The 26540-nt window shown below is 49.3% G+C and overlaps 1 protein-coding gene across 2 annotated transcripts; it reads right to left on the bottom strand.

Moving 5' to 3' along the window:
• Window positions 1–19278: 19278 nt before the first annotated feature.
• Adig (adipogenin) lies at window positions 19279–26212 on the bottom strand. Of its 2 annotated transcripts, none has more exons than XM_048349185.1 (3): window positions 25902–26212; window positions 21472–21604; window positions 19279–19963 (listed from the first exon to the last, which is right to left on the bottom strand). In XM_048349185.1, the coding sequence occupies exons 1-2, from the start codon at window positions 26026–26028 to the stop codon at window positions 21486–21488; spliced, it is 246 nt and encodes an 81-aa protein (XP_048205142.1). In that variant the 5' UTR covers window positions 26029–26212; the 3' UTR covers window positions 19279–19963; window positions 21472–21485. The 2 variants fall into 2 exon arrangements, with proteins under 2 accessions (XP_048205142.1, XP_048205141.1); XM_048349184.1 differs by having other exon boundaries at window positions 19279–19946; window positions 25902–26195.
• Window positions 26213–26540: the final 328 nt, after the last annotated feature.

The following is a 26540-nucleotide window of genomic DNA, read 5'->3' as shown; positions in this document are numbered from 1 at the left end:
GCTACTCAGGAAGCTGAGATCTGGCTGCAGTTCAAAGGCCGCCTGGGAAAAAAAGTCTATGAGATTCTTATCTCCAATACAGTACTCAGAAAAAGCCAGAAGTGGCGCTGTGGCTCAAGTGGTAGAGCACAAAGAGGCTCAGGGATATAGTGCCTAGGCTCTGAGTTCAAACCCTAGTACCAGCAGAAAAAGAAGAAAAAAGATGATATGAGGTCTTGGGACTCCAGTCTCCGAGGACTGGGGCCTTTATAGGAAGAAAGAGGACAAGAGAAGAGGACAAGAACACACAGGCTGGGCTGGGAATGTGGCTTAGTGGTAAGATTGCTTGCCTAGCATGCATGAAGCCCTGGGTTTGATTCCTCAGCACCACATATACAGAAAAAGCCGAAAGTGGTGCTGTGGCTCAAGTGGTAGAGTGCTAGCCTTGAGTAAAAGAAGCTCAGGGACAGTGTCCAGGCTCTGAGCTCAAGCCCCAGAACTGACAAAACAAAACAAAGCTTCACAAAAGGACACTAGAGGCACTGGCCTTCGGTTCAAGTCAGGTGACCACCATGTGAAAGGAGAAGCCAGGGAGAGCTTTGCTTTGTGTCTCCTTCCAATACAGAAGGAAAAAAAAAACATCTCCCCAAGAGAGGAAAGTGGGGTCTTTGCTCATCAGGATTTCTGTACGGGTCCCCATCCCCCCGCCCCACCCCCTCTGCCCCCTGCACACGTTGTGCCCCTCCCCCCAGTGACTCAACGCTCCTCAGATCCATCAGTGCCGATTGTTCTCCGGGTCTCCTCAGTCCAGAGCTCTTGATGGATTTGGTAATTGGGGTAATTACGGTAATTTTACCTTAAAGACAGGCAGCTGCAGATTCCCTATTGGGGAGACCCCCTCCTCTCCCTGGGCCTCTTGCCAGCCAGCGTGAGGGACAATGACAAATGGCTCCCATTTTCCACCCCCACACTCGCCCCCCCCCACCAGTGCCAAGTGGCTGGGTGGGAGGTGGGGAATTGTCAATAGAAGCCCCCCTTGCAGGCCTGCCTGGTGGGGGCTGGAACAGCAGGAAGGGCCTGCCAGGAGTTGTTTTCCTTTGCCTTTCTACCCGCCTTGCTCTGGGGAGTTTGCAGAGTGCCTCAGTGATATTCACTGGAAACCACTGCTCCAAGTCTGTGGATGAAGTCCCCTTACAGGTGGCTGAAACCCCCCACGGCATGCAGCCTACGATCCCCAGGTGTGAGAAGGAGGCAACAAGGATGTGTCCCCCAGAGACTCACCTGAGGATGGCCAGGTACAGCTGGCACCACCCACCCTCACCGGAGCCAGATCGTGGGCTGCCCTGCCCCCAGTGGCAGCTTGGGGAACTACACCCTGGTCCCAGGCCAAAGACTGGGGCAAACTTAAGTTTGGGTTTTTTCCCCCTCTGATTTTCTGTTTAGAAAGCTTCTGGGAAAGGAGATGGGCATGAAGAATGTATGAGAAGCTTTGGGGGTGCCTGAGGCAGTGCTCCCCCAAACACAACAGACTTGGGATGCAGCTCACCAGAGCCATCCTATGCAGGGACTTTTCGTTGTATTTAAAGGCAAATCTGGGGTGGGCTCAAAGCTCCAGGTTGGTGGCTTTCAGAGACCCTTCCGGGCAGACACCCTGCCTCTGCCTCATGGAAAACCATGAAAACTTCCTCGTGGCTCCTAAGCCCAACATTCCCCCTTAATGTCTCAGCTTAAGCACCACTGAGTTAAAAGATGCTACTTCCTGGGAGGGCTCCCCTCTGTCTCTGCTCTCCAAGAAGGGAAATGGAAGGGCGCCAGGCCTGCTCCAGATCGCTGTACGGTGCACACACAGCCAGTTCCTGCCTTCCTGCATCTCATATGCAATTATAAGCACAGAGCAACTTGTGTGATAACCCCCCTCTCTCTCTGTCTGTCTGCTGGACTGTAAATTTAGGGAAGAAGGCCTGTGCCCATCTCTTTCCAGGGCCTTGCTCTCAGGAGACATTTCTGCTGATTCCGTGTTGACAGTCACTCCACAGACGGGGCCAGATGATTCCTCAACGGCCCCCCTCCCCCCGCCCCCAGCATTGGGGAAGTGACAGCACCAACGGCTGCAGAAGCTGCCCAGGCGTCTTGATATGTCTGCTCCCTCCACCGGCAGCTCCCCTTCCCCCTCTCAGCTCCCACAGGGTCCACAGAGAGTGAGTTAGAGCCCCAGGTCTGCCATCCAACCCAGTGGTGGCCCTGCTAAAGGCCGCCTCTCTTGAGGAAGTGTGCACCACCATGCCCAGGAAGCTACCTCCTCTGCCTTTTGCCCAAGAAAATGCCTCCATCTAAGGCCAACTTCAAATGCCACTTTCCTTCCCTCTTCTCGGAAGCTGAATGCACCAGGGAGCTTGCACATACAAACAGCACCGATCCGGTGACTTGATTCAAGACGTTTATTTTCTCATCATTGTGGAAACCCAGGATCAGGGTGGTTCCTTGTGAGGTCTGTCTTTCTAGCAGATGACTGCCTCTTTGCCTTCCCTCCCTCCATGTTCCTGTGGCAGGGCAAGAGCTGTGGTTTCTTCCTCTTCTAAGGGCATCCCTGCTACCTTTCTGCCTCCTCTTTTTACCTTAATTATCTCCCCCAAAGGCTTTATGTGCACATCCCGCCACCTTAAGGGGTAGGGCTTTAACATATGGATTGGAGGAGCACATATTTCTGTTCCTTATGGGGCTGCTTAAAAGAACCATGCCGCCAGCTTGGGCCAGCCCCGACTACAGGAAGCTCAGGGAAGTTGGGCTCCCACTGAGAGCTGTGCTAAGCCTGCTGCAGAGTCATCCATCACACAGTGCGTGGGGTGGGGTGGAGAAAGATGAGCCTTCAGATAGCCAGGGAAGATGCATGGGGAAACGGACAGACGTGTCATTAAGCTGGATCCTCCACCGGAGGCTGGGGGCCCATGCTGAACGCAAAGCCAGTACAGCCCCATCTGAGCTCCCAGAGCCCTCCGGGGCACCTGATTCTCTTCCTTCTTCTAGCCAAAGCTAAAGGACTTTGCTTGCTCAACACACCTAGCCCCAGGGAGGGAGGGAGGAAGGGAGGGAGCAAGGAAGGAAAGGAAGAAGGGAAGGGAGCAATGGGACCAGCCCAGGGGGATCTGCCCAGGTGCTGGGAACCATTCAAGAACAAAGCCATTCATCATCTTATCAGGCAGCCTGGCTCTTGTTAATAATAAATAATAACGAGAGCACTGCTGGGCATTGCTGGAGGTACTTTTGATGTGTTTTTCTCTTTTGCATCTATCAAATAGAGAGGTCAGGGTTAAATCAGGGGCGAGGGTCACAGTGTCTGGGGCAAATAGAAAAAGGATAAGAGAACATCACGTATTCAGTCACTCAGCCAATTTTTATTGAGCATCTATTCATTCCCTCCTATCCACAAAGGCGAGAGAAAAGCCCATGTGGTCTCTACCTTTATGGGGCTATGTCCTAGTCTGGAAGGCAGATAATGGGAACTCAGTAAATAAGATCATTTTAGATTTGTGAGATGCTAGGAAGAAAATTATTTAAAGAAACCAGGTGCTGGTAGCTCCCTCCAGTCATCCCTAAGTACTTAGGAGGCCAAGATATGAGGATTGAAGTTTGAAGACAGCCTGGCAGACCAATCTTCAACTCACCAGCCAAATGCTGAAAGTGGAGGCATGGCTCAAGTGGTAGAGTGCCAGCCTGGAGTGGAAAAAGCTAAATAAGAGCGTGAGGCCCTGAGTTCAAGGCCCCAGTACCAGCACAAAAGAAGAAAAAGGAAGAAGGGAAGGAAGGAGGGAGGGAAGGAAAGAGGGAGAGAAGGAAGGAGGGAGGTCATCATCATTGTTCTCACCATCACCACCACCACCACCATTACCATTATCACCACCACCACCACCACCACCACCATCTTTGCCATCGTCAGCATCGTATCCAGCTGCGTATCCAGCCTGCCAGTGCTTCCCACGTCAGTGTCCAGTGGTCGAGTTCTCCCGGCATCCTTATCTCCCTCTCTACCCAAGCACTTTCCCTGGCCATGGGAATCTCTGCTGGTGGCAGGCTGGGTGTGCAGGGAGTGAATAAGTGTGCCCCTTGCTCAGCAGCATCCCTCATCCTGCATGCACACGCCCCTGTGGGAGGATACCTGGGGCACACAGCTTCTTCACTTTCTCGGAGCTACTGGCCCACTGCAGCAACTTGCTCCATGATGTCACCTTCCACGTGCGGCCGCCCTTGCTTTCTCATACGCCGTTCTCTTGTGGACCCCGGGGTCACTCACCGTTTGCACTTGAATCTTTGTCTTGGGGAGACAATCTTTGCCTTCTGGGGAGAATCGAAATAGACCTCACCCCGCTGCCCAGGGCTGAGGTGCTCTGTGCCCTGCATCAGGACAACAGGCCACTCTGGTATGGGGGAGGGGAGGCGGGCCAGAGGCACCCGTGGAAGGTTCATGCTTCATGCTAGGCCAGGCCACGTGGATCTTTGCCACTTTGGGCGTCTGCACAGAGAAAGAGCCAAACACGCAGGCACACTCATGCATGACTAGAATTCAATCGGTGTGCAGGAACACACACATCCATGCGCTTACACCAGAACTTACACTGAAAAAAAATCACATGCGTGCACACACAGATCACAGATGTGCAAACCCAGATGCGTGCCCACACCACACAGGTGTGGAAAGGCACACTCTCAGTCACAGACTCATCTGTGGCTATAGGCTGTTCTGGATTTTTCTAAGGGCGTGTGTCCAAGGCTTCTCCCCAGAACAATTCTAGACCTTCCCCTTGTTTTACACCTGACAGCTCATAAAACATCCTTCTCTGGGGCAGGAGAAGGTGGTGCAAATGGCTCCCAGTAGAGGAACCCCTGCCAATGCTTTCTGAGACCGCCTCCTTGTTGGCTGAGGTGGTACCTGTGCGCCCCCTGGTGGTCACTGGCAGTCATTCCCTGCGACTGCAGCTGTTCTCCATCTTCCTTGGTTTTTGGGGTGCTCCAAGCCTAGGGAAGGCCCACTGCCTTGTCCCCGTCCACGTGGGACCTCCACAGCCAAGTCTTAAGGCCCCACATCACAGAGCTAGGGGTTCTGGCTGCTATTGTCGTTCAGTTTTCCAACCCAGTGTGCCTCTGGGGATTCAGAACTTCTGGGGAGGGAAGAAAAGATCGTTTCTTAGGCAGGATGTGTGGTGTGTGCGTGCAGGTGTCCCACCATCCCTCTCCACTTTCAGGAGAGAAGGAAGAGAGATGTGGGTGAGAGCCTGGCTCAGAATCTCTCATCCTGCCTCAGCCCCACCTCCTACCGGCCAGTGACACTCAACACGAGTATCCATCCACCTTGTGTGTGTAAGATAAGCTTCTGGATCATCTCAAGCGAGGCTGTCAAGACTGCAGTAAATGGAAGCGGCTAACTAATTGCAATCCAACAAGACCCTAAAGAAGGATCACCCTGCAGGTCCCTTAGCTTTGCATCTGTCTTTGTACTTTGTGCTCCCGCGCAGCCCCTTCTGTCTCTATCCTAGGCTTATGGGTCCAGCCCTCTGCTTCTGTGATTGCAATAAAGAGAAATATTAATTGAAAAATAAATTGTGTCCAACTGTGCCCCCTAGAGGCGCGTGGTGGATCTGCAGGCTGCTCCAGGCGTTTGACAGTCCAAGGTCAAAGAGCAACAAGAGGGACAGATGTGTTGAGAGGAAAGAAAGTGGGGATACAATGACAGCACTCACCTGGAAAGACAAAGGGCATGTGTACAGGAAGCTCCAGGAACATTCCCAGGTGACCCTCAGCGAACTGGACCCAGGGCTCCTCCAATCCCACCACAATGAAGCTAACAAAGGACCCTCCCTTAGTGACAGCAGAGCCTGGCAAAGACCATACCCCATGAGACAAGCCCGAATCCTGCTTACACTGGGAAGGGACTACCCAGAGAGGGCATGGGTGAGTCTTGAGGTACAACAGAACATTCTAGACCTTGACGTGGATGATGGCTACATAGATACATACTTTAAATTCAGGTGAATCTTGGTGATTCAATGTGGATCACTTTACTGTGAATTAAATTTTGATCTTCAGTACCTAAATGTAAATCACATCCTAATGTAGTAGGATGATCAAACATTTTTTTTTTGGCCAGTCCTGGGGCTTGGACTCAGGGCCTGAGCACTATTCCCTGGCTTCTTTTTCTCAAGGCTAGCACTCTGCCACTTGAGCCACAGTGCCATTTCTGGCCGTTTTCTGTATATGTGGTGCTGGAGAATCGAACCCAGGGCTTCATGTATAGGAGGCAAGCACTCTAGCCACTAGGCCATATCCCCAGCCCCTGATCAAACATTTTTTAAACACACACACACACACACACACACACACACACACACAACCAAAACTAAAGTTCTCTCCTATATCAAGCATGAAAATTGATTTTGAAAAATAACTAGAAAAACTATAGATGGATAGTTATCCATTTGCTGGATGAAAGACTTTTTCTGAGGAAAAGCAGAGTAGTAGTTGAGTGCCACTAGCTCACATCTGTAATCCTAGCTACCAAGGGAATTGAGATCAAGGGAATTGAAGTTCCACATTAAGCTGAGCAAAAAGTTCTCAAGATCCTAATCTCAATCCCCTCCCCCCCCCAAATATGATGACACATCCAGCTATGCAGGAGAAAGATAGAGGACTCAGGCCCACTGCCCCTTGTCTAGGCTAGCTCAGAAAAAGAGACCCTATTTGAAAAACAAACACCAAAAGGGCTGGAGGCATGGCTTAAGTAGTAGAGCACCTAAGTGCTCTAATATAGACTCTCCACCCCTCAGTCTCTGGAGCCCCAGCAGTCACTCAGTTAACATTTGTGGTACCAATTAAATGAGCAGTTTCACTACAACCCTGCTGGCTGCTGGCAGTGTGGAAGGTGTGAGGAGGGTGTGCCAGAGTGTGCTGGACTTCTAGGCAGTGTCCTTACCAACAAGGAACCTTGGCCCCAGGCACAGGTGCTTCCCAGGGATGGCCTGGCCCACTGCTTGTTCAGAGCAGGTGGGATCCATGTTGAAGGTGTCCACCCTCATAGCCTGCTCCTGTCAACCTGAAGCTCTGCTGCTCTCTGAAAATCAAACTAGACAGTTAGGACTGGCTACTGGAAGCAAGTTCCCTAAGCTGAGGACTCAGGCCCACTGCCCCCAGGAAGTGATTTCCATGCTGAAGCCCACTGCCCGAAGTGACTTTTTAGCTAGGGGTTTTCTGAGCCATGAGCCTGGTGGCAGTATTCCACTTAAGGGCCCACTTGTTCCCCAGGGCTCCTTCCCACTGATCTTGGCAGGGGAAGGAAGGAACCAGTGGAAAACAAGAAAATGGGGGCTGGGAATATGACCTAGTGGCAAGAGTGCTTGCCTCATATACATGAAGCCCTGGGTTCAATTCCCCAGCACCACATATATAGAAAACGGCCAGAAGTGGCGCTGTGGCTCAAGCAGCAGAGTGCTAGCCTTGAGCAAAAAGAAGCCAGGGACAGTGTTTAGGCCCTGAGTCCAATGCCCAGGACTGGCAACAAAAGAAAAGGAAAGAAAAAAGAAAACAAGAAAATGCTCAGAGGTGTGTGCGCACCTGCTTCACAGAGTGCCTTTTGTGCGGCTGGAGAATGGAGGCCATTTGCCTGGAGAAGACTGAGAAGCCCTGGAAGTGAGCTGGGTCCCTTTCCTTCCAGGATCCCCACTCTCTGAAGACACTTCCTATGCAGATTATAGGTGATGTCAATTAGTGCTGTGGGAAGCAGGTGATACACATGTCTGGTCAATAGGAGCTATTCGGGGGTTCAGTAGCTGAAGCTAAGATACTTGCTCAAGGTCTCACAGCAGCTAAGCAGATGGGGAGGGTCTCCAGGGCCCAAGGCTGCCTGGACTCCATGTTCTACCATTCTAATCATGAGTCAGTATCCCATTGAGACCTACTTCAAGATGAAAGATGTTCACAGCCAGTCATGCTGCAAATGCCAGCAGGGCACAGCCTAAGCTTTCAGGCCTCCCAAGGGCTCAGTGGTGATGGGAGGGCCATGCACATGGCCATGTCCAGTACCATGGGGACGTAGAGGCTACAGACACGGGCCGCACACATCTGCTGAGTCCTGTACTTCTCAGGCCATGAGCACATCACAGGGGCCTCAGGTAGAAGAGCCTGGAGTGACCCTCCTGATGGCTGTTGAAGACCCCAAAGATGGCCCTGACACCTATGATGGGGTGCCTCGTGTGGCCCCCAGGCTGAGTGGACATAGGTGTCCATCGAGCAGCATACTGAAGCCACCTGAGTCAGTACCAAGATAGACAGGAGCCCCTGGTGATCACCATCCAAGCCCACACCACCCACAAGGCCCCATGGGCCTGTGTCCTGTAGCCGTTGGGACTCAGCTTCCCCTTTTGCCAATGGAGGGAGAACAGCAGATTGAACCCTGAGCTCTTGGCTCAGCCCCGGATACTGTCCACAGAGAAATACACACACACTGCTGTGGACACTCGGCCACCATCCTCTCACCCTGGGAGGAAGATCTAACACAGCCTTGGATAACCAGGAGCACTTAGGGTATTAGCCAGCAGCAGATCAAAACCCACCACATAGGAGGCCCTTAAAAAGGCCCTCCAAATCCAGCTGAGGCTACGACAGGGTCACAGGTGTTAGGTTAAGCCCAGGAGAACAACCCCCTCCACCCTTCCTCTTCATGAAAGACAGCACATTGCCTTACCAGAAATCACCTGCCCAAAGCCACTCATCACCTGTCAATCACCTTGACTGGGAGTCAGCAAAGGACCCCAGACTCTGAGGTCACCTCCTCATCCACTGATGTCACTTCTGAGGTGTCCTGGTCATGCCTCCTTCTGACAGTGAGAGGTTCCCCAGGCTCCGAGATCGCTTGTGCATCTGCAGTGGTCACACCTCCCACCTTCTCTACATAATCCCAGTCAGCCACAGTCCCCCCCTCCCCCATCTCTTCTCTTTTCTCTCTGCATGATTTTCTATCTCATGGGGGCTGGTAGTTTGCTCTCCCAATAAACTCTTTCCTCCCTGAACCATGTGGTGGTCTCCTTTCGGCAAACCTTACAATGGGGACCCAGCCAAGCAGTGTGTAGGCAGGCACGCACTGTCCCCTGGAAGCTCCCCTCTAGTCAAGACCTTATTTATTTAAATGAGAAGTGCCCAGATCCTCTGGCAAAAGCATGAAACTGGATCAGACCCCCTACTGCCAACGGCTCTGCTCCGAAGCTCAGAACCTGGGCTTGGGATTCTGCACTCAGACCATCTTTCCAAATTACTCTAATCAATGCGGGCTTCAGATCACACTAGAGGAATGAGCTTCTCTATGGGGAAAATGGACATAGCTGTACACATGTGTGAGGGGTTAACAGGTACATTTCATTTTACCCAGTGCTGACAAGTTAGACAACAAGTTTTTGTTGGTTTTTTTCCAGTTGTGGAGCTTGAACTCAGGCCCTGATCACTGTCCCTGAGCTTTTTCCACTCAAGGCTAGCACTCTACTACTTTAAGCCATAGTGCCACTTCCAGTTTTCTGGTGGTTAGTTGGAAATAAGAGTCCCACAGGCTTTCCTTCCCAGGCTGGCTTTGAACCAGGATCCTCTGATCTCAGCCTCCTGAGTAGCTAGGATTACAGGGGTGAGCTACCAGCTCCTAGCCAAGGTTTTTTTTTTTTTTTTTCCAAAAATATGTATATATTTTTTTATTATCAAACTGACTTACAGAGAGGTTACAGTTTCATACATTAGGCATTGGATACATTTCTTTTACTGTTTGTTACCTCGTCCCTCATTCCCCCTCTCCCCTCCCCCTTTTCCTTCCCCTCCCCGCCATGAATTGTTCAGTTGTTCAGTTCATTTTCACCAAACAGTTTGTAAGTATTGCTTTTGTAGTTGTTTGTCTTTTTTTACCTTGTGTCTCTTAATTTTGGTATTCCCTTCCAATTTCCTGGTTCTAATACCAGTATACCCGGTTTCCAATATACTCAGATAATGTTACAGAGATAGTGTAGGTACAACCACAGGAAGGTGATATAGGAATATCATCAATAATAGAGCTAGCCAAGGTTTTTTATTTCTAATTTTTTATTGTTATTATAAAGGTGATGTACAAAGGGGTTACAGTTACATAAGTCAAATGAAGAGTACATTTCTTTTTGAGCAATGTCACCCCTTCCCTCATGTTCTCCCAGTTCAGCAAGGTTTTTAATGGGAAGCCTGGGGTTGTGAAAATAATCCAGATACACAAGGCTTGCCCCAACATTTCCCCTGCACTTCCAAGGTAGAACAATACCTCCCTCCACCACTACACCTCTCCCTCACCCCCAATCCACTCCTAATTTGTACAGCTGGTAGAAACTCTAGTTCAGGACTCCTTTTCAACTGACTCTGGCCTAGACTTCAGTCCTTCTATTTATGTCACTGAGATGATAGGCTCACATCACCATGCCCAGCCTTTTCTGTTAGTATTGGGGAGTCTCAGAAACATTTTGTTCATGCCGGCCTCCTGATCTCCACCTCCTGAGTAGCCAAGAGGTGAACCATCATACTTAGCTAATTCTGGGTACAAAGTTGGTCAGAAGCGGCAACCCGGGTCTTTTCCTGGGACTCTTATTCTTGAAACTCAGCCGCCATGCTGTGAGGAAGCCCAAGCCACGTGTGGTGACCATGTGGATTCTCCTGACCCGGAGAGAGCTGTCTGGCTGTGACCCAACCAACTCCAGACCACTGAGCATTACTAATAATCACCTTGTGTTGCTCTACAGTGACGTTTAAAGTGGCTTTTGATGTAGCTGCAGGAACACATAACTGTCTGTTACTCTGAGAGAGAGGGAGAGACCTTTGAGAGTTTTACATGAAGTTCTGAGAATACATTAGAATGTTAGCGCCACAAGAGGAGAGTTTGTCCTCATTCCTGTCAAATCTTCAGTGCCTACACAGTACCTGGCAAATAAGAGGTACTAAGCACATGATACATTACATAGGACTCTAGGCACTTTCACACAGTGAGATCAGAGGAGGATAGTCTTAGGAGAGGAACACAAAGGCACAATGCCTATGTGCATCTGATCATACAAAGTAATATTTATTGACATGAACTCTGGGAAATGGAAACTACAGGTTTTTTTCTTTGTTCATTTCTTTGTCTTTGGGAGGAAAACAGGGAGCACAGAAATGGAGGGACATGGGTGAACAAATACAGCAGTGGTACTCACTAGACATTACATTGAAAATGAGCTATAAAACTTGTGGGTGAGAGGGCTGGGAATGTGGCTCAGAAATAGAGTGCTTGCCTAGCATGCATGAAGCCCTGGGTTTGATTCCTCAGCACCACATAAACAGAAAAAGCCAGAAATGCAAGAGGTTGAGTGCTAGCCTTAAGCAAAAAGAAGCCAGGGACAGTGCTCAGGCCCTGAGGCCCAGCCCCAGGACTGGAAACAAAAACAAAACAAACAAACAACTTGTGGGTAAGAATGGGAAGGGAAAATTGGAAGAGAGCAAGGGAAAGGGTGACATTGTCCAAAAAGAAATGTACTCTTTACCTGACTTATGTAACTGTAACCGCTCTGTACATCACCATTATAATAACAATATTTTTTTAAAAGATGCTGGGTTGGGAATGTGGCTTGGTGGTAGAGTGCTTGCCTAACATGCATGAAGCCCCGGGTTTGATTCCTCAGTATGACATAAACAGAAAAAGCTGCAAGTGATGCTGTGGCTCAAGTGGTAGAGCGCTAGCCTTGAGAAAAAAGAAGCTTAGGGACAGTGCTCAGGCCCTGAGTTCAAGCCCCAGGACTGGCACAGAGAGAGAGAGAGAGAGAGAGAGAGAGAGAGAGAGAGAGAGAGAGAGAGAGATGCTAACGTTCTGTATGTCAACAATATACAAGCAAAAAGGGAAATCATGAAAAACAACTCCATTTGCAATAGCCTCAAAAACAAACAAACAAACAAAAAAACAAACAAGGAATCAACCTAACCAAAGACCTACAAGATCTTTATACCAAAAACTATAAAAATTTGAAGAAAGAAACAAAAGAGGACACCAGAAAAAGGAAAAGCCTTCCATGTTCATGGATAGGTAGAATCAACATGGTGAAAATAGCCATACTGCCAAAAATTATATACAAATCCAATGCAATCCCCATCAAAATCAATTCTAGGCAAAAAAAAAAAAAAAAAGCAATGCAGGTAGTATCACAATACCAGACTTCAAACTCTACTACAGAGCTATAATAACAAAAACAGCATGGTATTGGCCCAAAAATAGACCTGAAGATCAATGGAATAGATTACAAAACCCAGAAATAAAACCATCCATTTTCAGTTACCTGATATTTAGTAAGGGATCTAAAGACATACAGTGGAAAAAAACATATCCTCTTCAATAACTGGTGTTGGGAAAACTGGACAGCCATATGCAGAAAACTAAAAGTGGATCCCTGATTGTCACATGCACTAATATCAACTCAAAGTGGACCAAAGATCACAAGATCAGACCTGAAACTTTTGAGATTACTGCAAGAGAGTGGGAGAAACATTAGAATTTACAGGTATAGGTAGAAATTTCTTGAATAGAGTCCTAGGGGCACAACAGATAGGATAGACTTGACAAGTAGGATTTCATCAAAATAAAAGTTTCTGCACAGCTAAGGACTTAGTTATTAAACTAGAAAGACAGTCAACAAAGTGGGGAAAGATCTTTACCAGCAATGTATCAGACAAAGGCCTAATATCCAATATATACAAGGAGCTCAAGAAACTAACCCCTCCCAAACCTACTAAACCAATCACTAAATGGGCAAGGGAGCTAAGGAGAGACTTCTCAGAAGAGCAGGTTAAGAATGGGAAAGAAACACATGAGGAAATGCTCATTATCCCTGGCCATAAAGGAAATGCAAATCAAGACAACTCTGAGATTCCATCTCACCCCAGTAAGATTGGCCAACATTGTGAATTCAAACAACAAATGTCAGCAAGGATGTGGGGAAAAGGAACCAGGAACCCTACTGCAGTGCTGGTGGGAATGTAAACTAGTACAACCACCCTGGACAGCAGTCTGGAGACTCCTCAAAAAACTAAACATAGACCTTCCCTATATTCCCAGCCATACCACTCTTGGGCATCTACCCTGAACATCACAAGACTGATGTGATAAAGACGCCTACACACCCATGTTCATTGCCATACTTTTCACAATAGCCAAGATATGGAAACAGCCCAGATGCCCCGCAATAGATGAGTGGATCAAAAAAAAAATATATATGGTTCCTATACTCAATGGAATTTTACACAGCCATTAGAAAGAATAAAGAAATGTCATTTTCAGGGAAATGGATAGCGCTAGAACAAATCATGTTAAGTGAGGTAAGCCAAGCTCAGAGAGCCAAATGGCACATTCTATCTGATGTGTGGAAATTAGATCCGAAATGCACTGGGATATGATCAATTAAACAGAATTCTAGACACTCACACATGGTAAGCCCAAAAGAGGATACTCTTAGGAGAGAAACACAAAGGTGCAATGCCTAGGTGTCTCTTCATAGTTATATAAAATAATATATGTACTAAAACAAACTCTAAGATATGGAAACAAGAGACCTTTCTTCCTTTTTCTTTTTCTTCCTTTTCTTTCTTTCCTTCCTTACTTTTTCTCTTAGTGTTTAGTTTTTGGCAATTCTGTCTTCTTTACCTTATGTATGGTGTATGCAAGTGTGTATCTTCAGGAGAGTTGGGGAAGGGCACAGAACTTGAGGGGAAAAGGGTGAAAAAGAACAGTAGTGGAGCTCACTGGACACTGATGAAAATGTACTATACAGCTCATGGATGGAGATGGGAGGGAGGGACTGGGAAAGAGGGAGGGAATAGAAGACACTTCATGAAAGGAAATGTACTCATTATCTGGCTCATGTAATTGTAATCTCTCTGTTTGTCACATACATATAATAACAATCTTAAATATTCATATTATATATAACAATAAAGTAATTTAAAAAAGAGGTGCTAAATAAATGCTTTCTAAATGGCTTCATCTAAGTGTGATTCATCATCGAATTTTCCTATAAGAGGATCCTTTTGAGGGCAGTATGACCTTGGCTACGGACGGTAGGGGGCAAGGGTAAAGCAGAAGGATCTATGAGGAACATACTGCAACCGTCCAGGCAACAGAGAAGACCCATTTGGTGCTCTGGTTCATGCTATTACCTGATGCATTTATTTCTCAGGCCTTCACTCCTGCCACCACGCCCCTCCTTGCACTCATTTCACTGTTGGATCTGTTCCATCTCCATCCAGAAGCCACCTGTGGGCAAGCTCTCCTTCCAGCGAGCAGCGTGTGGGTGCAGGGGGCTCTGCTTCCCCTTCCCAGGGCCTGTGGAAGGGCCAGTTCCTGTGGCATACTGGAGAGAGGGGGGAAGTCAGGATGGACTGTGTTCTTGCTGGGGTTCCTCCTGAAGTCAGCTTGGAGCCTCTGGGTGCCGCAGGCACGCTTCCTTGGCTTGTCTCAGCGGACATAGATACACAAAGCTATGGTGGCCAATGGCCCTTTGAGAATCCTTGGCAACTGAGATCGGGATGTTGTTGTTGTTGCTGCTGCTGCTGCTTCTGAGAATGGAGAAAGGCCCAGCAGGCTATGCTACCTCTGCCTCCTGCAAGGCCAGTGGATGGGCAGAGACACCGAGGACAGGCAGCTCCAGGACTGATGAGGAAATCTCAGGGCAGCACCCTCCCACCCCACCCCCTCCTCTGTGAATCTCAGTGTCCCTTGTGCCTGCCCTCCTAGCCAGAACTGCACTGAGCAAAATAACAGCACCCAGAGGCGTGGCCATCCAAGCCAGCAGCTCCCGTCCTCTCCAGAGGACGGTGCCTGCATTCACCGGTCCTCCAATCCTCCTCTCCTGCCCACCTGCATGGACGGCTCCCGCTGCATGCAAACAAACGACTCCAGGGTCAGATGGAGCAGCACTCCTGGGCCAGGTTAAGTGACAGTCCAGAGTGTCAAAGGAGCTTGCAGGGGCTGGGGATATAGCCTAGTGGCAAGAGTGCCTGCCTCGGATACACGAGGCCCTAGGTTCGATTCCCCAGCACCACATATACAGAAAATGGCCAGAAGTGGTGCTGTGGCTCAAGTGGCAGAGTGCTAGCCTTGAGCGGGAAGAAGCCAGGGACAGTGCTCAGGCCCTGAGTCCAAGGCCCAGGAATGGCCAAAAAAAAAAGGAGCTTGCAGGTAACATGGCCACGCTGCCAGCCAGAACCAGAATTCTCGAGAAAGATTGGAGTAGATGACAGCAGCAAACACTCCAGGCTAGAACACACATCTCATACACACACACACACACACACACACACACACACACACACACACACACATCAAGACCATTGCTCCTACCAGGCAAGATGGAGGTAATGTAACTCCAAGTTTCTCAAGTGGGGAAAAAAGTATAATCTGTAAATTCCACAGATAGCTCGGCTCAGTATTGATCCACTGTTTCTTTGTCACCCAGAAACAGATAAACAATAAACATATGAATGGTTTGCACCATTCTGTGTAGTGCTCTACCACTTGAGCCACAGCTCTACTTTCAGCTTTTTGGTAGTTAACTGAAGATAAGAGTCTTATGGACTTTTCTGCTCAGGCTCCTGAGTATAGCTAGGATTACGGCCATGAGCCACCAGCACCCGGCCAATCTAGAACTTTCTCTGTAGCCCAGGCTGATCTTGGTCCTCTTGCCTCAGCTTTCAGAGTGCTTGGGTTACAGACATGGGACTTTGTATCTAGCAACAATTTTAGTTATTTATTTTTGGTGATACTGGGGTTTGAACTTAGTATTTCGTACTTGCCAGGTAGGTGCTCTATCACTTGGACTATGCCCCTAGTACAATAACTTTGTCAGTTGTGGGGCTTGAACTCTGGGCCTCAGTGCTGTCCCTGAGCTCTTCAGCTCAAGGCTAGAGCTTTACACTTGAGCCACAGTGCCACTTGTGGTTTTCTGGTGGCTAATTGGAGATAAGCATCTCATGGACTTTCCTGCTTCCCTGCTCAGGCTGGCTTTGAACCTCGATCCTCAGATCTCATCCTCCTGAGTAAGTAGGATTAGTGAGCCGCTGATGCCTAGCTCATGCAGCCCAATAACTTTAAAGTAAAAGCTTCCATGGATTTTTTTTTTGGTGGGGGGGCTGTTGTTTTGTTTTTATACACAGCTAGTGCCCTGCCCCAGGACGCTGGCTACGCCTCTCCAGTATCCACTCAGCCAAGTGCCAAGCTCTGCTGAGAGCTACAAACCATTCCATCCCCAAACATGCTTGAACGTAATAAAGTCACAGGGTCTCCAATCTTCCAGGGTTGCGTGAACAGACAAGGCACACAGCTTCTCTCCTGGCAACAGCTTGGCCATTTTCCCTGGAGCAGAAGCTTAACTGGAGACCAATTCCCAGTTAATTATAAAATTGGCTGCTCTGCTCTATTTATGCTTTTCGAGAAAACTGCGAGTCAGTGCCTCCTGGGAGTCTGTCTGCGCCCCCATGCTGGGGTGCAACTCAATTTCCTTAGCTACTTTGCGATGCGCGTGGAAATCACCAGCATCTGTGTATTTTCGTGACATTTTGAAAACTGTGGCAACTAAACCAAAACAAAAGTCATCAACGGTGTCACCATGTGATAGCTAAGCACAGAAGAGGAGCCATCATTTCTTTTGGGAAGTGTTCTGGGGAGATCAGAAAGAGGCCAGGGACCATACTGGAAGAAATCAGAGTCCTCATTAGCAAGGGAACAACAGGATGTGTGTTTAGCACACTCACAACATTCATTCAGAGCCTCACAAATACACCATCTTCCAGATCGTTCTGTTGCCAGGATGTGTTGAGGCAGAGCATATGCACAAAAGCACACACATTCTAAATATGCTGCATGGCTGCCTCTAGTCCTAACTTTATTTCGGTTTTACTGTTGTTGAATTGGTGCCAGTACTAGGGCTTGAACTCAGGGCACAGAGGTTGTCCTTTAGCTTTTACACTCAAGGCTGGTGCAGTGTAACTTGGGTTTTAAACACCGACTGAGCACATGGCTACATATCTAGCAGCAGATACCTCCGATTGCAGTTTAATACAACAGTTCATTGGGTGTGGGGGGGCTGTGGACAGAGTTCCAGGAGATTGAAGAATCCACCTGGATTATCCAGCAAGTGGGACAGCCAAGATTTGAACCCAGGTTGCAAGCTCCAGTGAGTGCCAAGCTCTTAGGAGCCATGCCTGCAGGTTTCAGAAAGCCCCATGATGTAAAGAAAGAGATCTGCTTCAGGTGGCAGTAGCAGGAGCCCGGGGCTGGGCTGTGTCCCCAGAAAGGCCAGGGCTTGGCCCCCCTAACACTATAGTCGGAGGCACACTCCTCCCCTCCCCATCGCCAGGCAAGTGTCTTAGGCCAAGGGCTGGGATCACAGAGCCTCTGGCCCATGTGCACCGTGGAAGAGAAATCCTTGCCTTTCTGGACTGCTATGGAGATCCAATAGACATCTGTTGCTGGCACGCAGCAGGCCCACACCTCCCTCCCTTGCCTGCGATGCTGGGAAGTGCAGCCCAGGTGGGCTGAGGGTTGGGTCCAGTGCTCTTGCTGTGTAGCCATGCAGGCCCATGGGATCCGGGGCCGAGGAGAAGCCAGGGGCATCAGGGGCAGTGCCTCTGTGCAGGCAGCAGGGAGTAGGGAAGATTCATCCATGGGCCGGCACACAGAGCATCCAGGTCTGCTACCACGTTGCTGCCTCTGGGGCTGACAGGAGTACAAGGTGAACAGGAGAAAAGAGGCAAGGCCAGGGACATACCTGTTCCTAGACACCCCACACCTGGGCAAACGCCCGGCCTGCTCCTTGGGTGGGGCTGGCTCAACCAGGGCCATCTTATAAGGCACATGTACACACACACACACACACACACACACACACACACACACACACACACACACACACAGTCTGGCCACTTATACCTGATCTGTGAAGCCAAACAGTACCTTTAAAAAAAGTCAACTGGATGTCAGTATCTCATGCCTGTAATCCTAGCTCCACTCCTGAGCCTGGCTTGGTGGTACACACCTATAATTCCAGAACTCAAAAGGCTGAGGTAAGAGGATCAGGAGTTCAAGGTTAGCCATGCTACGTAGATGAGACCCTGTCTCAAACAAAACAAAACCAAGAGAAAAACAAACACCCAGCTACAGCGAGTGGGACCAGCAGCGGTGACCCAAGCCTTCACCTTGACTGTCCCCTCCCGCTGAGCCTTCCTGGTGCCTCAGTTTCCTCTGTGGTACGGGGAGGGGTGACATGTAAGATGGCACCCAGGGTATACAAATGGCAAGCCTTGGGGGTGGGGCAGAGGATCCCAGGGAGCAGCCTTGGGGGTGGGGGAGAATGGGGACCCGCAGGGGTCTCCTGGGAACTGGAGTATGATGGCGCCAGAGCTGGCCGGGAAGGGACACGGGATCATAACTCCCTGGTCTGTGAAAGGAAACACATCCATCTTCAACAAGATTAGATGGGGTCTTGCTAAGGACAGGACAAGAAGGCTTCCTGAGGGAGGTGGCCTCTGGGCCCAGATGGACGCTGAAGGCTGAAGGCCAAGGAAGCAGGATGTGCAGAAGGGGCCTTGGGGACACAGAGGGGCTATGCCTCCCAGTACGTGTCCTGTTCCTGCACCTGCGGTGGACCACAACCCCTCCTCTGGGCCAGAATAAACACCATGGCCTCCCCAGCTCGTCCTGGCCTTCCTTGCTCTCCTCCCAGGCTCCTGGTGGCCGTGACCTCTCTGGCAGTATACTTGCCTTCAAGATGAGACATTCTATTAGTGGTGGCTCACACCTGTTATCCTAGCTACTCAGGAGATCTGAGGATTGTAGTTCAAAGCCAGCCCGGGCAGGAAAGTCCATGAGACTCTTATCTCCAGTGAACCACCAGAAAACCTGAAGTGGTGCTGTGGCTCAAGTGGTACAGAGCTAGCCTTGAGCAACAGTGCCTAGTCCCTCCCACTCCCCATATACAAAAAGTACCTCATACTATCATCTATCTGTCCCTAACTCCAGTGGATCAGAGCCTGACTCTGAAGTTACTAGGCCTGAGAGTTCAAATCCCCACTCTCCAGTGTGCCTCAGTTTCTTCATCTATAAAACAAGGATAATCAGGAAGGCTCAACTGGCAGAGTGCTAGCTTTGAGCTGAAGAGTTCAGGGACAGCACCTAGGCCCAGAGTTCAAACCCCATAACCAAACAAAAAACAAAAAACAAAAAACACAAAACCCAAACAAATGAACAAAAAACAAGGATAATCAAAGACACTACTTCATAGGATTCTTGTGAATGGTCATCCTGTGTGTGAAGCACATATCAAGTACCTGGGACACAGGCATGCAAGTGTGCATTAAACACCAGCCACCCCACCATTCCATCGCAACGAGACTCTTGGTAGATTCCCTGTAGGCTTCATCAAATAAAGACTAGCAATTCATATCCACCTGAAGCCTACAGAAGGAAGCTCAAAGCAAGCCCACTCTTTGGCTGGCTGGACCTGGGTCCTCCCCGAGCTGATGAACACATAGACTTGACCAGGCCCAGAATCAAATGTGTTCTTCTGGGCCTAACACCCCCTCATTTCTTGAACCTGGGCCCCCAGCTTCTGGCACAGCCCCAAGCCAGTACTGCAGAGTTCAGCTGCCAGCTGCTCCTCACGTGCTGCTCATACTTAGCTCCTCTCTGCAGGACTGGTGCTCCAGTATGACGGTGGAGAATAGCTGGCTCCACCTCATGGGTACAACACGGAGGAGATGGTGTGTGTGTGTGTGTGTGTGTGTGTGTGTGTGTGTGTGTGTGTGTGTGTGTGTAGAAGGTGTCCCAGAAAGGATCATCAGTCAGCAACATCTTCTTCCCTCCCTGGAGAGTCTCTCCCACTTCCATGGTAGCTGTGGCCCAGTTGAGCAAGGCAGTGGGTGGTTGGGTCTAGAGACAACAGTGATTAAAGGAGGGAGAGACACAGATCAATGGTGGGCTAGGAAAAGCTCTATACAGATGGACAAAGTAGAGTGCCATCTCTACGCCTAGGCAGGTGTGTGTGTGTGTGTGTGTGTGTGTGTGTGTGTGTGTGTGTGTGTGTGTGACCACACACTAATACTGGTGCTTACACTCAGGGCCTTGAACTCTCACTTGGCTATTTTGCTCAAGGCTGATGCTCTACCACTTGAATCACACCTTAATTTCTGACTTTTTGCTGGTGAAGAGTCTCTGCCCTGAACTGGCTTTGAACTGCGATCCTCAGATCTGTCTTCTGAGTAGCTAGGATTACAGGAGTGAACTGCCATGCCTGGTTTCTGGGCATGGTTCTTTTGTAGAGTCTGAACATCTCGTTTCCTTGCCCCACTCACTGGATACAGCCAGGGTAAGCTACATAACGTATTCAGGGGACCATTAACAAGTAAAAAAAAAAAAAAAATATATATATATATATATATAATATATATATGAGGCTTCTGGTTCAAACATTAAGAATTTAGAATTGAGGGTGTAGCTTAGTGGTAAAGTGTTTTCCTAGCATGGACAAGGTTCTGGATTCAATTTCTAGCACTGAAAAAAAAAATCAGTCCAGGTGTGAATGGCTCATACCTGTAATCCTAGCTACTCAGGAGACTGAGATCTGGGATTGTGGTTCAAAGCCAGCTGGGGCAGGAAAGTCCATGATACTCTTATCTCCAATTAACCACACAAAGCTGGAAGTGCAGCTGTGGCTCAAGTGGTAGAGCGCTAGCCTTGAGCAAAAAAGCTCCGGGAGAGTGCTCAGGCCGATTTCAAGCCCCAGGACCAGCGTGTGCACACATGCACACACCTACACATACAATAGCAGAGCATTGACCAAGCTTAAGACTCCTCAGCATGGGATCTTGGGTGACTCCACAGTCACAAAGCTGGCCCTGTGAGCACACAAGAGTTCATGAGGGGACCAGGCCCTCCATTGTCAAGGCTGTGGTGGGAAAGGTTGCATGAGATTGTGCAAGTGAGATTCAGCGAGGGGCCTCGCTTCTCAATCCACCTCGTACCTCCACTCAGACAGGGTAGAGAACATGGACAAGGACAGGCTTTGGTGGCCGTGGGGACAGACGGAGGTGCTTGTGCAGAGGTAGTGGTGAGAATAAGACTTGCTATGGGTGGGTACGCCACGGGTGGGAAGGACAGAATGGAGTCTGTCCCCACGGGAGTGGCTCAAGCAACTGGATCTATGGATAAGTAGGGGCTGTGGGTGGAGGAGGAGAAAAGTGAGCAGGCGATCCAGTGGTTGTCTTTTGAGTAAGAGACAGAGACAGCGCGTGGCAGACAGTAAGCTCTGTACCACAGTAGAGACAGAGACGGGCTCCAGTGTGGCAGGAGGGTGGAGCTTCAACATGGCTGCTTCCCAGGCTTTGGGCAGGCCCAGGGACTCCCTCTGATACCCCTCCCCATCCCCAGAAAGGCCTTACCTGGCAGGGCAGGCTCACTGGCAGAGTCTTTCCTCCTCTTGGTCATGGAGTAGCCCCTCTTGGCAAAACTCGGCCAAGCCTTTGCCCCAAGATTCCCAAGTGAAGTCTGTATCTGAGTCATTTTCCTTTGAATCTGTGAAGACCCAAGATATGGCTTTTGGGGTGCTGACAGCCTTTCTCACACCCAAGCCCATAAAGTCACCTGCCACAGTCTTATGTGAGACCAGAAGACCCAAAGTAGAACTAAGACCTCTGGAAGAATTCAGGGCCTTGGATGACAAACTGGGATCCTAGAAAGGTTATCTTATGGCTCAGAAAATGATCAGATCCATCTATTAGGAAGGGAAGGGCCCTAGAGGTGACCTACAATTGGGGCATTATGGGGGGGGGGGGAGGAGGGAAGACATTGAAGAGACACAAAACCGGCCATTGACCTGTCCATCCACTCATCTACTAGGTACAGTGGCCTTGAGTTCAAACCCTAGTGCTACCAAAAAGTCAGTGTTGTGGCTTGAAGTAACTACTACTCATTTGAGATTGGGATTTGTTTTCTGAAAATATGCCAAGTGCTGAGTGATTACCATGCTGTTTCCTCAATTCGTCCTCTTGCCAACATTTTGAAGGCCATTATTATAGGTTAAGTGTCCTTTAGTTGAAATACTAGAAACCAGAAGTGTTACGAACTTGGGAATCTGCATTTTTTTAAAAATTGGTTGAGCATCTAAAATCCAAAATGCTCTAAATTATAAAACTTTTGAGTGTCATTTTGGATTTCAGACTTTAGGATGAGAGATGTTCAATCTGGGAAGGATCCTACATATTTTGAAGGTGGGGAAGGCTCGGAGGAGCTCTGATGGCTTGGAGCCAGTTGGTGTTAGGACTGGATTCAAATTCATCCTCTCAGCTCTGCCATCCTGGGCATTCCACTGAGTGCACTCATCTTTTGCCAGTCCTGGGGCTTGAACTCATGGCCTGGGCACTGTCCCTGGCTTCCTTTTTCTCAAGGCTAGAACTCTTATCACTTGAGCCACAGGGCTTTGTAGAAAAAAAGGCTGTGGCTTTTGGCTGGTGAATTAGAGAGAAGAGTCTCAGGCTTTCCTGATGGGCTGGTTTTGAACTGTGATCTTCAGATCTCAGCCTCCTGAGTAGCTAGGGTTGCAGTAATGCAGTAGTGACACTTCTTGGGCATCCTGCTCTTAAGCAGATCCTCCACCTAGAGACCTTCCACCTCCTACTCCTCAGCTCCATGACCTTCACCCAGCTGGGTTCTAAGCCTCCTGCCAACTCTGGTCACATGTGTTTGAGACCAAGTGAGTTTACCCCACTTCTGCTGCCCCACGCCTTCACCTGGGGGGGGCGGTGCTGATTGTGTAATTAGTGTATTTCCTGGCAAGAGCCTGAAGTCCTCTTGTTTCTGGGAAAGGCTTGATTAAAATGTATTCTCAAATTTCCAAGATAGACCAAAGCCTTCTTGCAAAAGCAAAGCTCAGACATTGGGCCCAGCAGCTAGTGGGGGTCAGGCTCATTTGTGAACTGGTGTGTGGTGTATGTGTGTGTGTGTGTGTGTGTGTGTGTGTGTGTGTGTGTGTGTATCTGTGTTACTCGACAGAGTTTCAACTCAGGACCTCAGCACTGTCCCATAGCTTTTTTGCTCAAGGCTGCTGCTTGACCACTTGAGCCACAGGTCCACATCTGGGTTTTTGGTGATTAATTGAAGAGTCTCACAGTCTCTCCTGCCTAGGCTGGCTTTGAACCACTGTCATTAGATCTCATTCTCCTGAGGAGCTAGGATTACAAATGTTAGCTATTGATGCCAGCTAGTGAACTGGCCTTTGTTAAAAAAAAAAAAAGAAAGAAAGAAAGAAAGAAAAAAGCTGGGGCTGGGAATATGACCTAGGGGCAAGAGTGCTTGCCTCGTATACATGAAGCCCTGGGTTCAATTCCCTAGCACCACATATATAGAAAAGGCCAGAAGGGGCGCTGTGGATCAAGTGACAGAGTGCTAGCCTTGAGCAAAAAGAAGCCAGGGACAGTGCTCAGGCCCTGAGTTCAAGGCCTGGGACTGGCAAAAAAAAAAAAGCAGCTATCTCTCTGAGCCTAGAAGTCTTTTGTTAATTCTGCCATAAGGATATGCCCTCCCTAAAGTGAGGAATCCTCTCCTGGGGTCCCCTGAGAACTCTTGCTGTCAGTATTATTGAGAGTATGTTCTTCTCGTGTTGGCCATTGGCTAAAGCCCAGAATCGGCCTCCCAGAGTTTAGAGGGTCAGAGTATCAGGACATCCAGGTCTGTGGTTTTCTTGCTAGATAAATGTTCTACCCCTTGAACTGTGCATCCAGCCCTTTTTGCTTTTACTGTTTTTTTTTTTTTTCAGACAGGCTCTCATGTTTTTGTCAAGGGCCACCTTCAGAATGTGATCCTCCCCATACAGATGAAACCACAAATGAGAGCCACCATGCTCAGGTCATAGTTTGAATGGGGTCCCATTAGCTTTTTGCCTAGGCTGGCTTTAAACTACAATCCCCCCTATCTCTGTCTCCTGAGTAACTGGGATGACAGATGTGAGCCACTGTGCCTGACCCAGGCCCGGGGCTTTTTCTTCTGCTGTGTGTCCCTTTATTGGACTCAGCTAGATTCCAGGCTAACAACAAGAGCTGCTTGGTCCTCCTCCCAGCTGTACCATCCTCAAGTCCCGTCTGGCTCAGCAGGGCCAAAGATGTTTCAGGACCCACAGGTGACAGAAAATGCCACAGAGAAGCAGGAGCTTATGTTTCCAACCCAGGGAGGAGAGGGAAGGGGGGCTGCCTGGTCAGACCATATGGAGACAAGAAAGGACAAAACAGGCAGCTCAACTCTCAGGAAAGCTATCTATGGGACACTGGTAACCTCTGGCCATGACCAGGAGAGGGAGGGAAGAGAGGATTTGAAAAGAACTTGCAGAAAGAAAAATGGAAGCATCCAGAGATGGATTCAGGCTGAGCCTGGAGGGGTACAGTAGGTTGTGCTCAGGGAATACCTGCTCACTTGCATGGTGGTCCTTGGGGCAAGGTGTCCAAAGCTGCCTTGGAATTCCTTGACTTCAAGTTGAGTGCACTCAGGGCTGGGAAGGTGACCTAGTGGTAGAGTGCTTGCCTAGCATGCACAAAGCCCTGGGTTTGATTCCTCAGCACCACATACACAGAAAAAGCCACATACACCCCTACCAGCTGCTGGGCCCAATGTCTGAGCTTTGCTTTTGCAAGAAGGCTTTGGTCTATCTTGGAAATTTGAGAATACATTTTAATCAAGCCTTTCCCAGAAGCAAGAGGACTTCAGGCTCTTGCCAGGAAATACACTAATTACACAATTATCACCCCTCCCCCAGGTGAAGGCATGGGGCAGCAGAAGTGGGGTAAACTCCTCACTTGGTCTCAAAAACATGTGACCAGAGTTGGCAGGAGGTTTAGAACTCCTCTCCCAGCTGGGTGAAGGTCATGGAGCTGAGGAGCAGGAGGTGGAAGGTCTCTGGGTGGATGATCTGCTTAGGAGCAGGATGCCCAAGGGGGAAGTGTCAGTCCTAGCTACTACTGTACTACTGCAACCCTAGCTACTCAGGAGGCTAAGATCTGAAGATCACAGTTCAAAACCAGCCCATCAAGAAAGCCTGAGAATCTTCTCTCCAATTCACCAGCCAAAAGCCACAAGTGGGGTATGTGGCTCAAGTGATAGAGTGTTAGCCTTTGAGGGGGGAAAAAAATAGCTCAAGGATGGCACATAGGCCCTGAGTTCAAGCCCCAGTACTGAAACACACACACACACACACACACACACACACACACACACACACACGATCTGTCCTACTATACGCTTAACCTAACCTACTTGCCCTCATCTTCCCTTGAGGCCAGCTCCGCCCCACCTCTTGCTTTTCTGTGCATTGGTAATCAGAGTCCATGATCCTATGTCCCAGAGAAGCCCAGATCTTCTCAGAGATATGGTATGGGCAATAAACAATGTGGTCTGTGGGCATTTGAAAAATACTGAAGGCTGACATATCCTGTTGTACAAGTTGTTCACAAAAACACCCATCGGCCGTGAAGGCGAGCGGAGCTTAAACTGTGGCCTCTTGCCCTGCTCCCAGGGCCTCTGCACCTCTGCACCGGGAGGAGCCTTTCTCTAATCCATCAACCAAGAAGGATCACCTCTTTCTAATTCACACCTAAGACCCTAGGCACTGGTAGTGGACCCGAGAAGCACAATCGTGCACACAAACTTCACAACATCAGGATCTACTCTCAGATTCTAGGTTCCTTTCACAGTCAATCGCTTGTATCTGAGCCTCACTTCAAACACCCAAGCAAGGTCTCCTTCTCTGTGGTTTGCTTCAGGATACCTTGTTCAACTAGGTCCCTACCCAGCTCCCTTAGAGCCCAGCCTGGGCCGAGCAGCTCACCTTGGCTAAGTAAGACGTGTAGCCAGATGATCACCAAGGACAGCAGCAAAACCATGGGCAGGCAGAGCCAGAAAACCAGGAATGAAAATGTGAGGTCGTTCACCAGCGGGACCAGCGGGTACTTCATGGTGCATGTGTGGCAGAGCACGGCCTCTGCTTTGGCATGGGCATACAAGGTGCCCCTGGGGCCTGGCAGGCTTGGCCATGCTCTGTTCTTAGCCCAATTGTGACTGAGCAGTGACTGTGACGGTGACGTACGAAACAAGGAAGTGTATCCTCAGGCAGAACAGGGGAAGCTGGGAAGGCTGGCGAGGGCGCTGGCATGGCTGGCAGCAGGGACCATGAGGCCATCTGGCTAAGAATGAAAGCCCTGGTTACTCAACAGCCAGCCTGGATTTCATTCCCAGCTCAGCTGCCTCTCAGTCATGGATACTTCTCTGATCTTCTTCTAAGACTAGAATAATACTAAAAGCTCGAAGAATAGATGGAATTACTTTGGGAGGTAGGCGATGTGTGTGTGTGTGTGTGTGTGTGTGTGTGTGTGTGTGTGTGTGTGTGTGTGGGGTATGTGTTAGACACCACTACAGCTAGTCAGGACCTGTCTTCGACAGCCCACCACCACATTTGTGTCCAACCAGG

Source organism: Perognathus longimembris, chromosome 6 (assembly GCF_023159225.1).
Source record: "Perognathus longimembris pacificus isolate PPM17 chromosome 6, ASM2315922v1, whole genome shotgun sequence".
Classification (NCBI taxonomy): Eukaryota; Metazoa; Chordata; class Mammalia; order Rodentia; family Heteromyidae; genus Perognathus; species Perognathus longimembris.
This window is presented reverse-complemented; position numbering and strand designations above follow the sequence as displayed.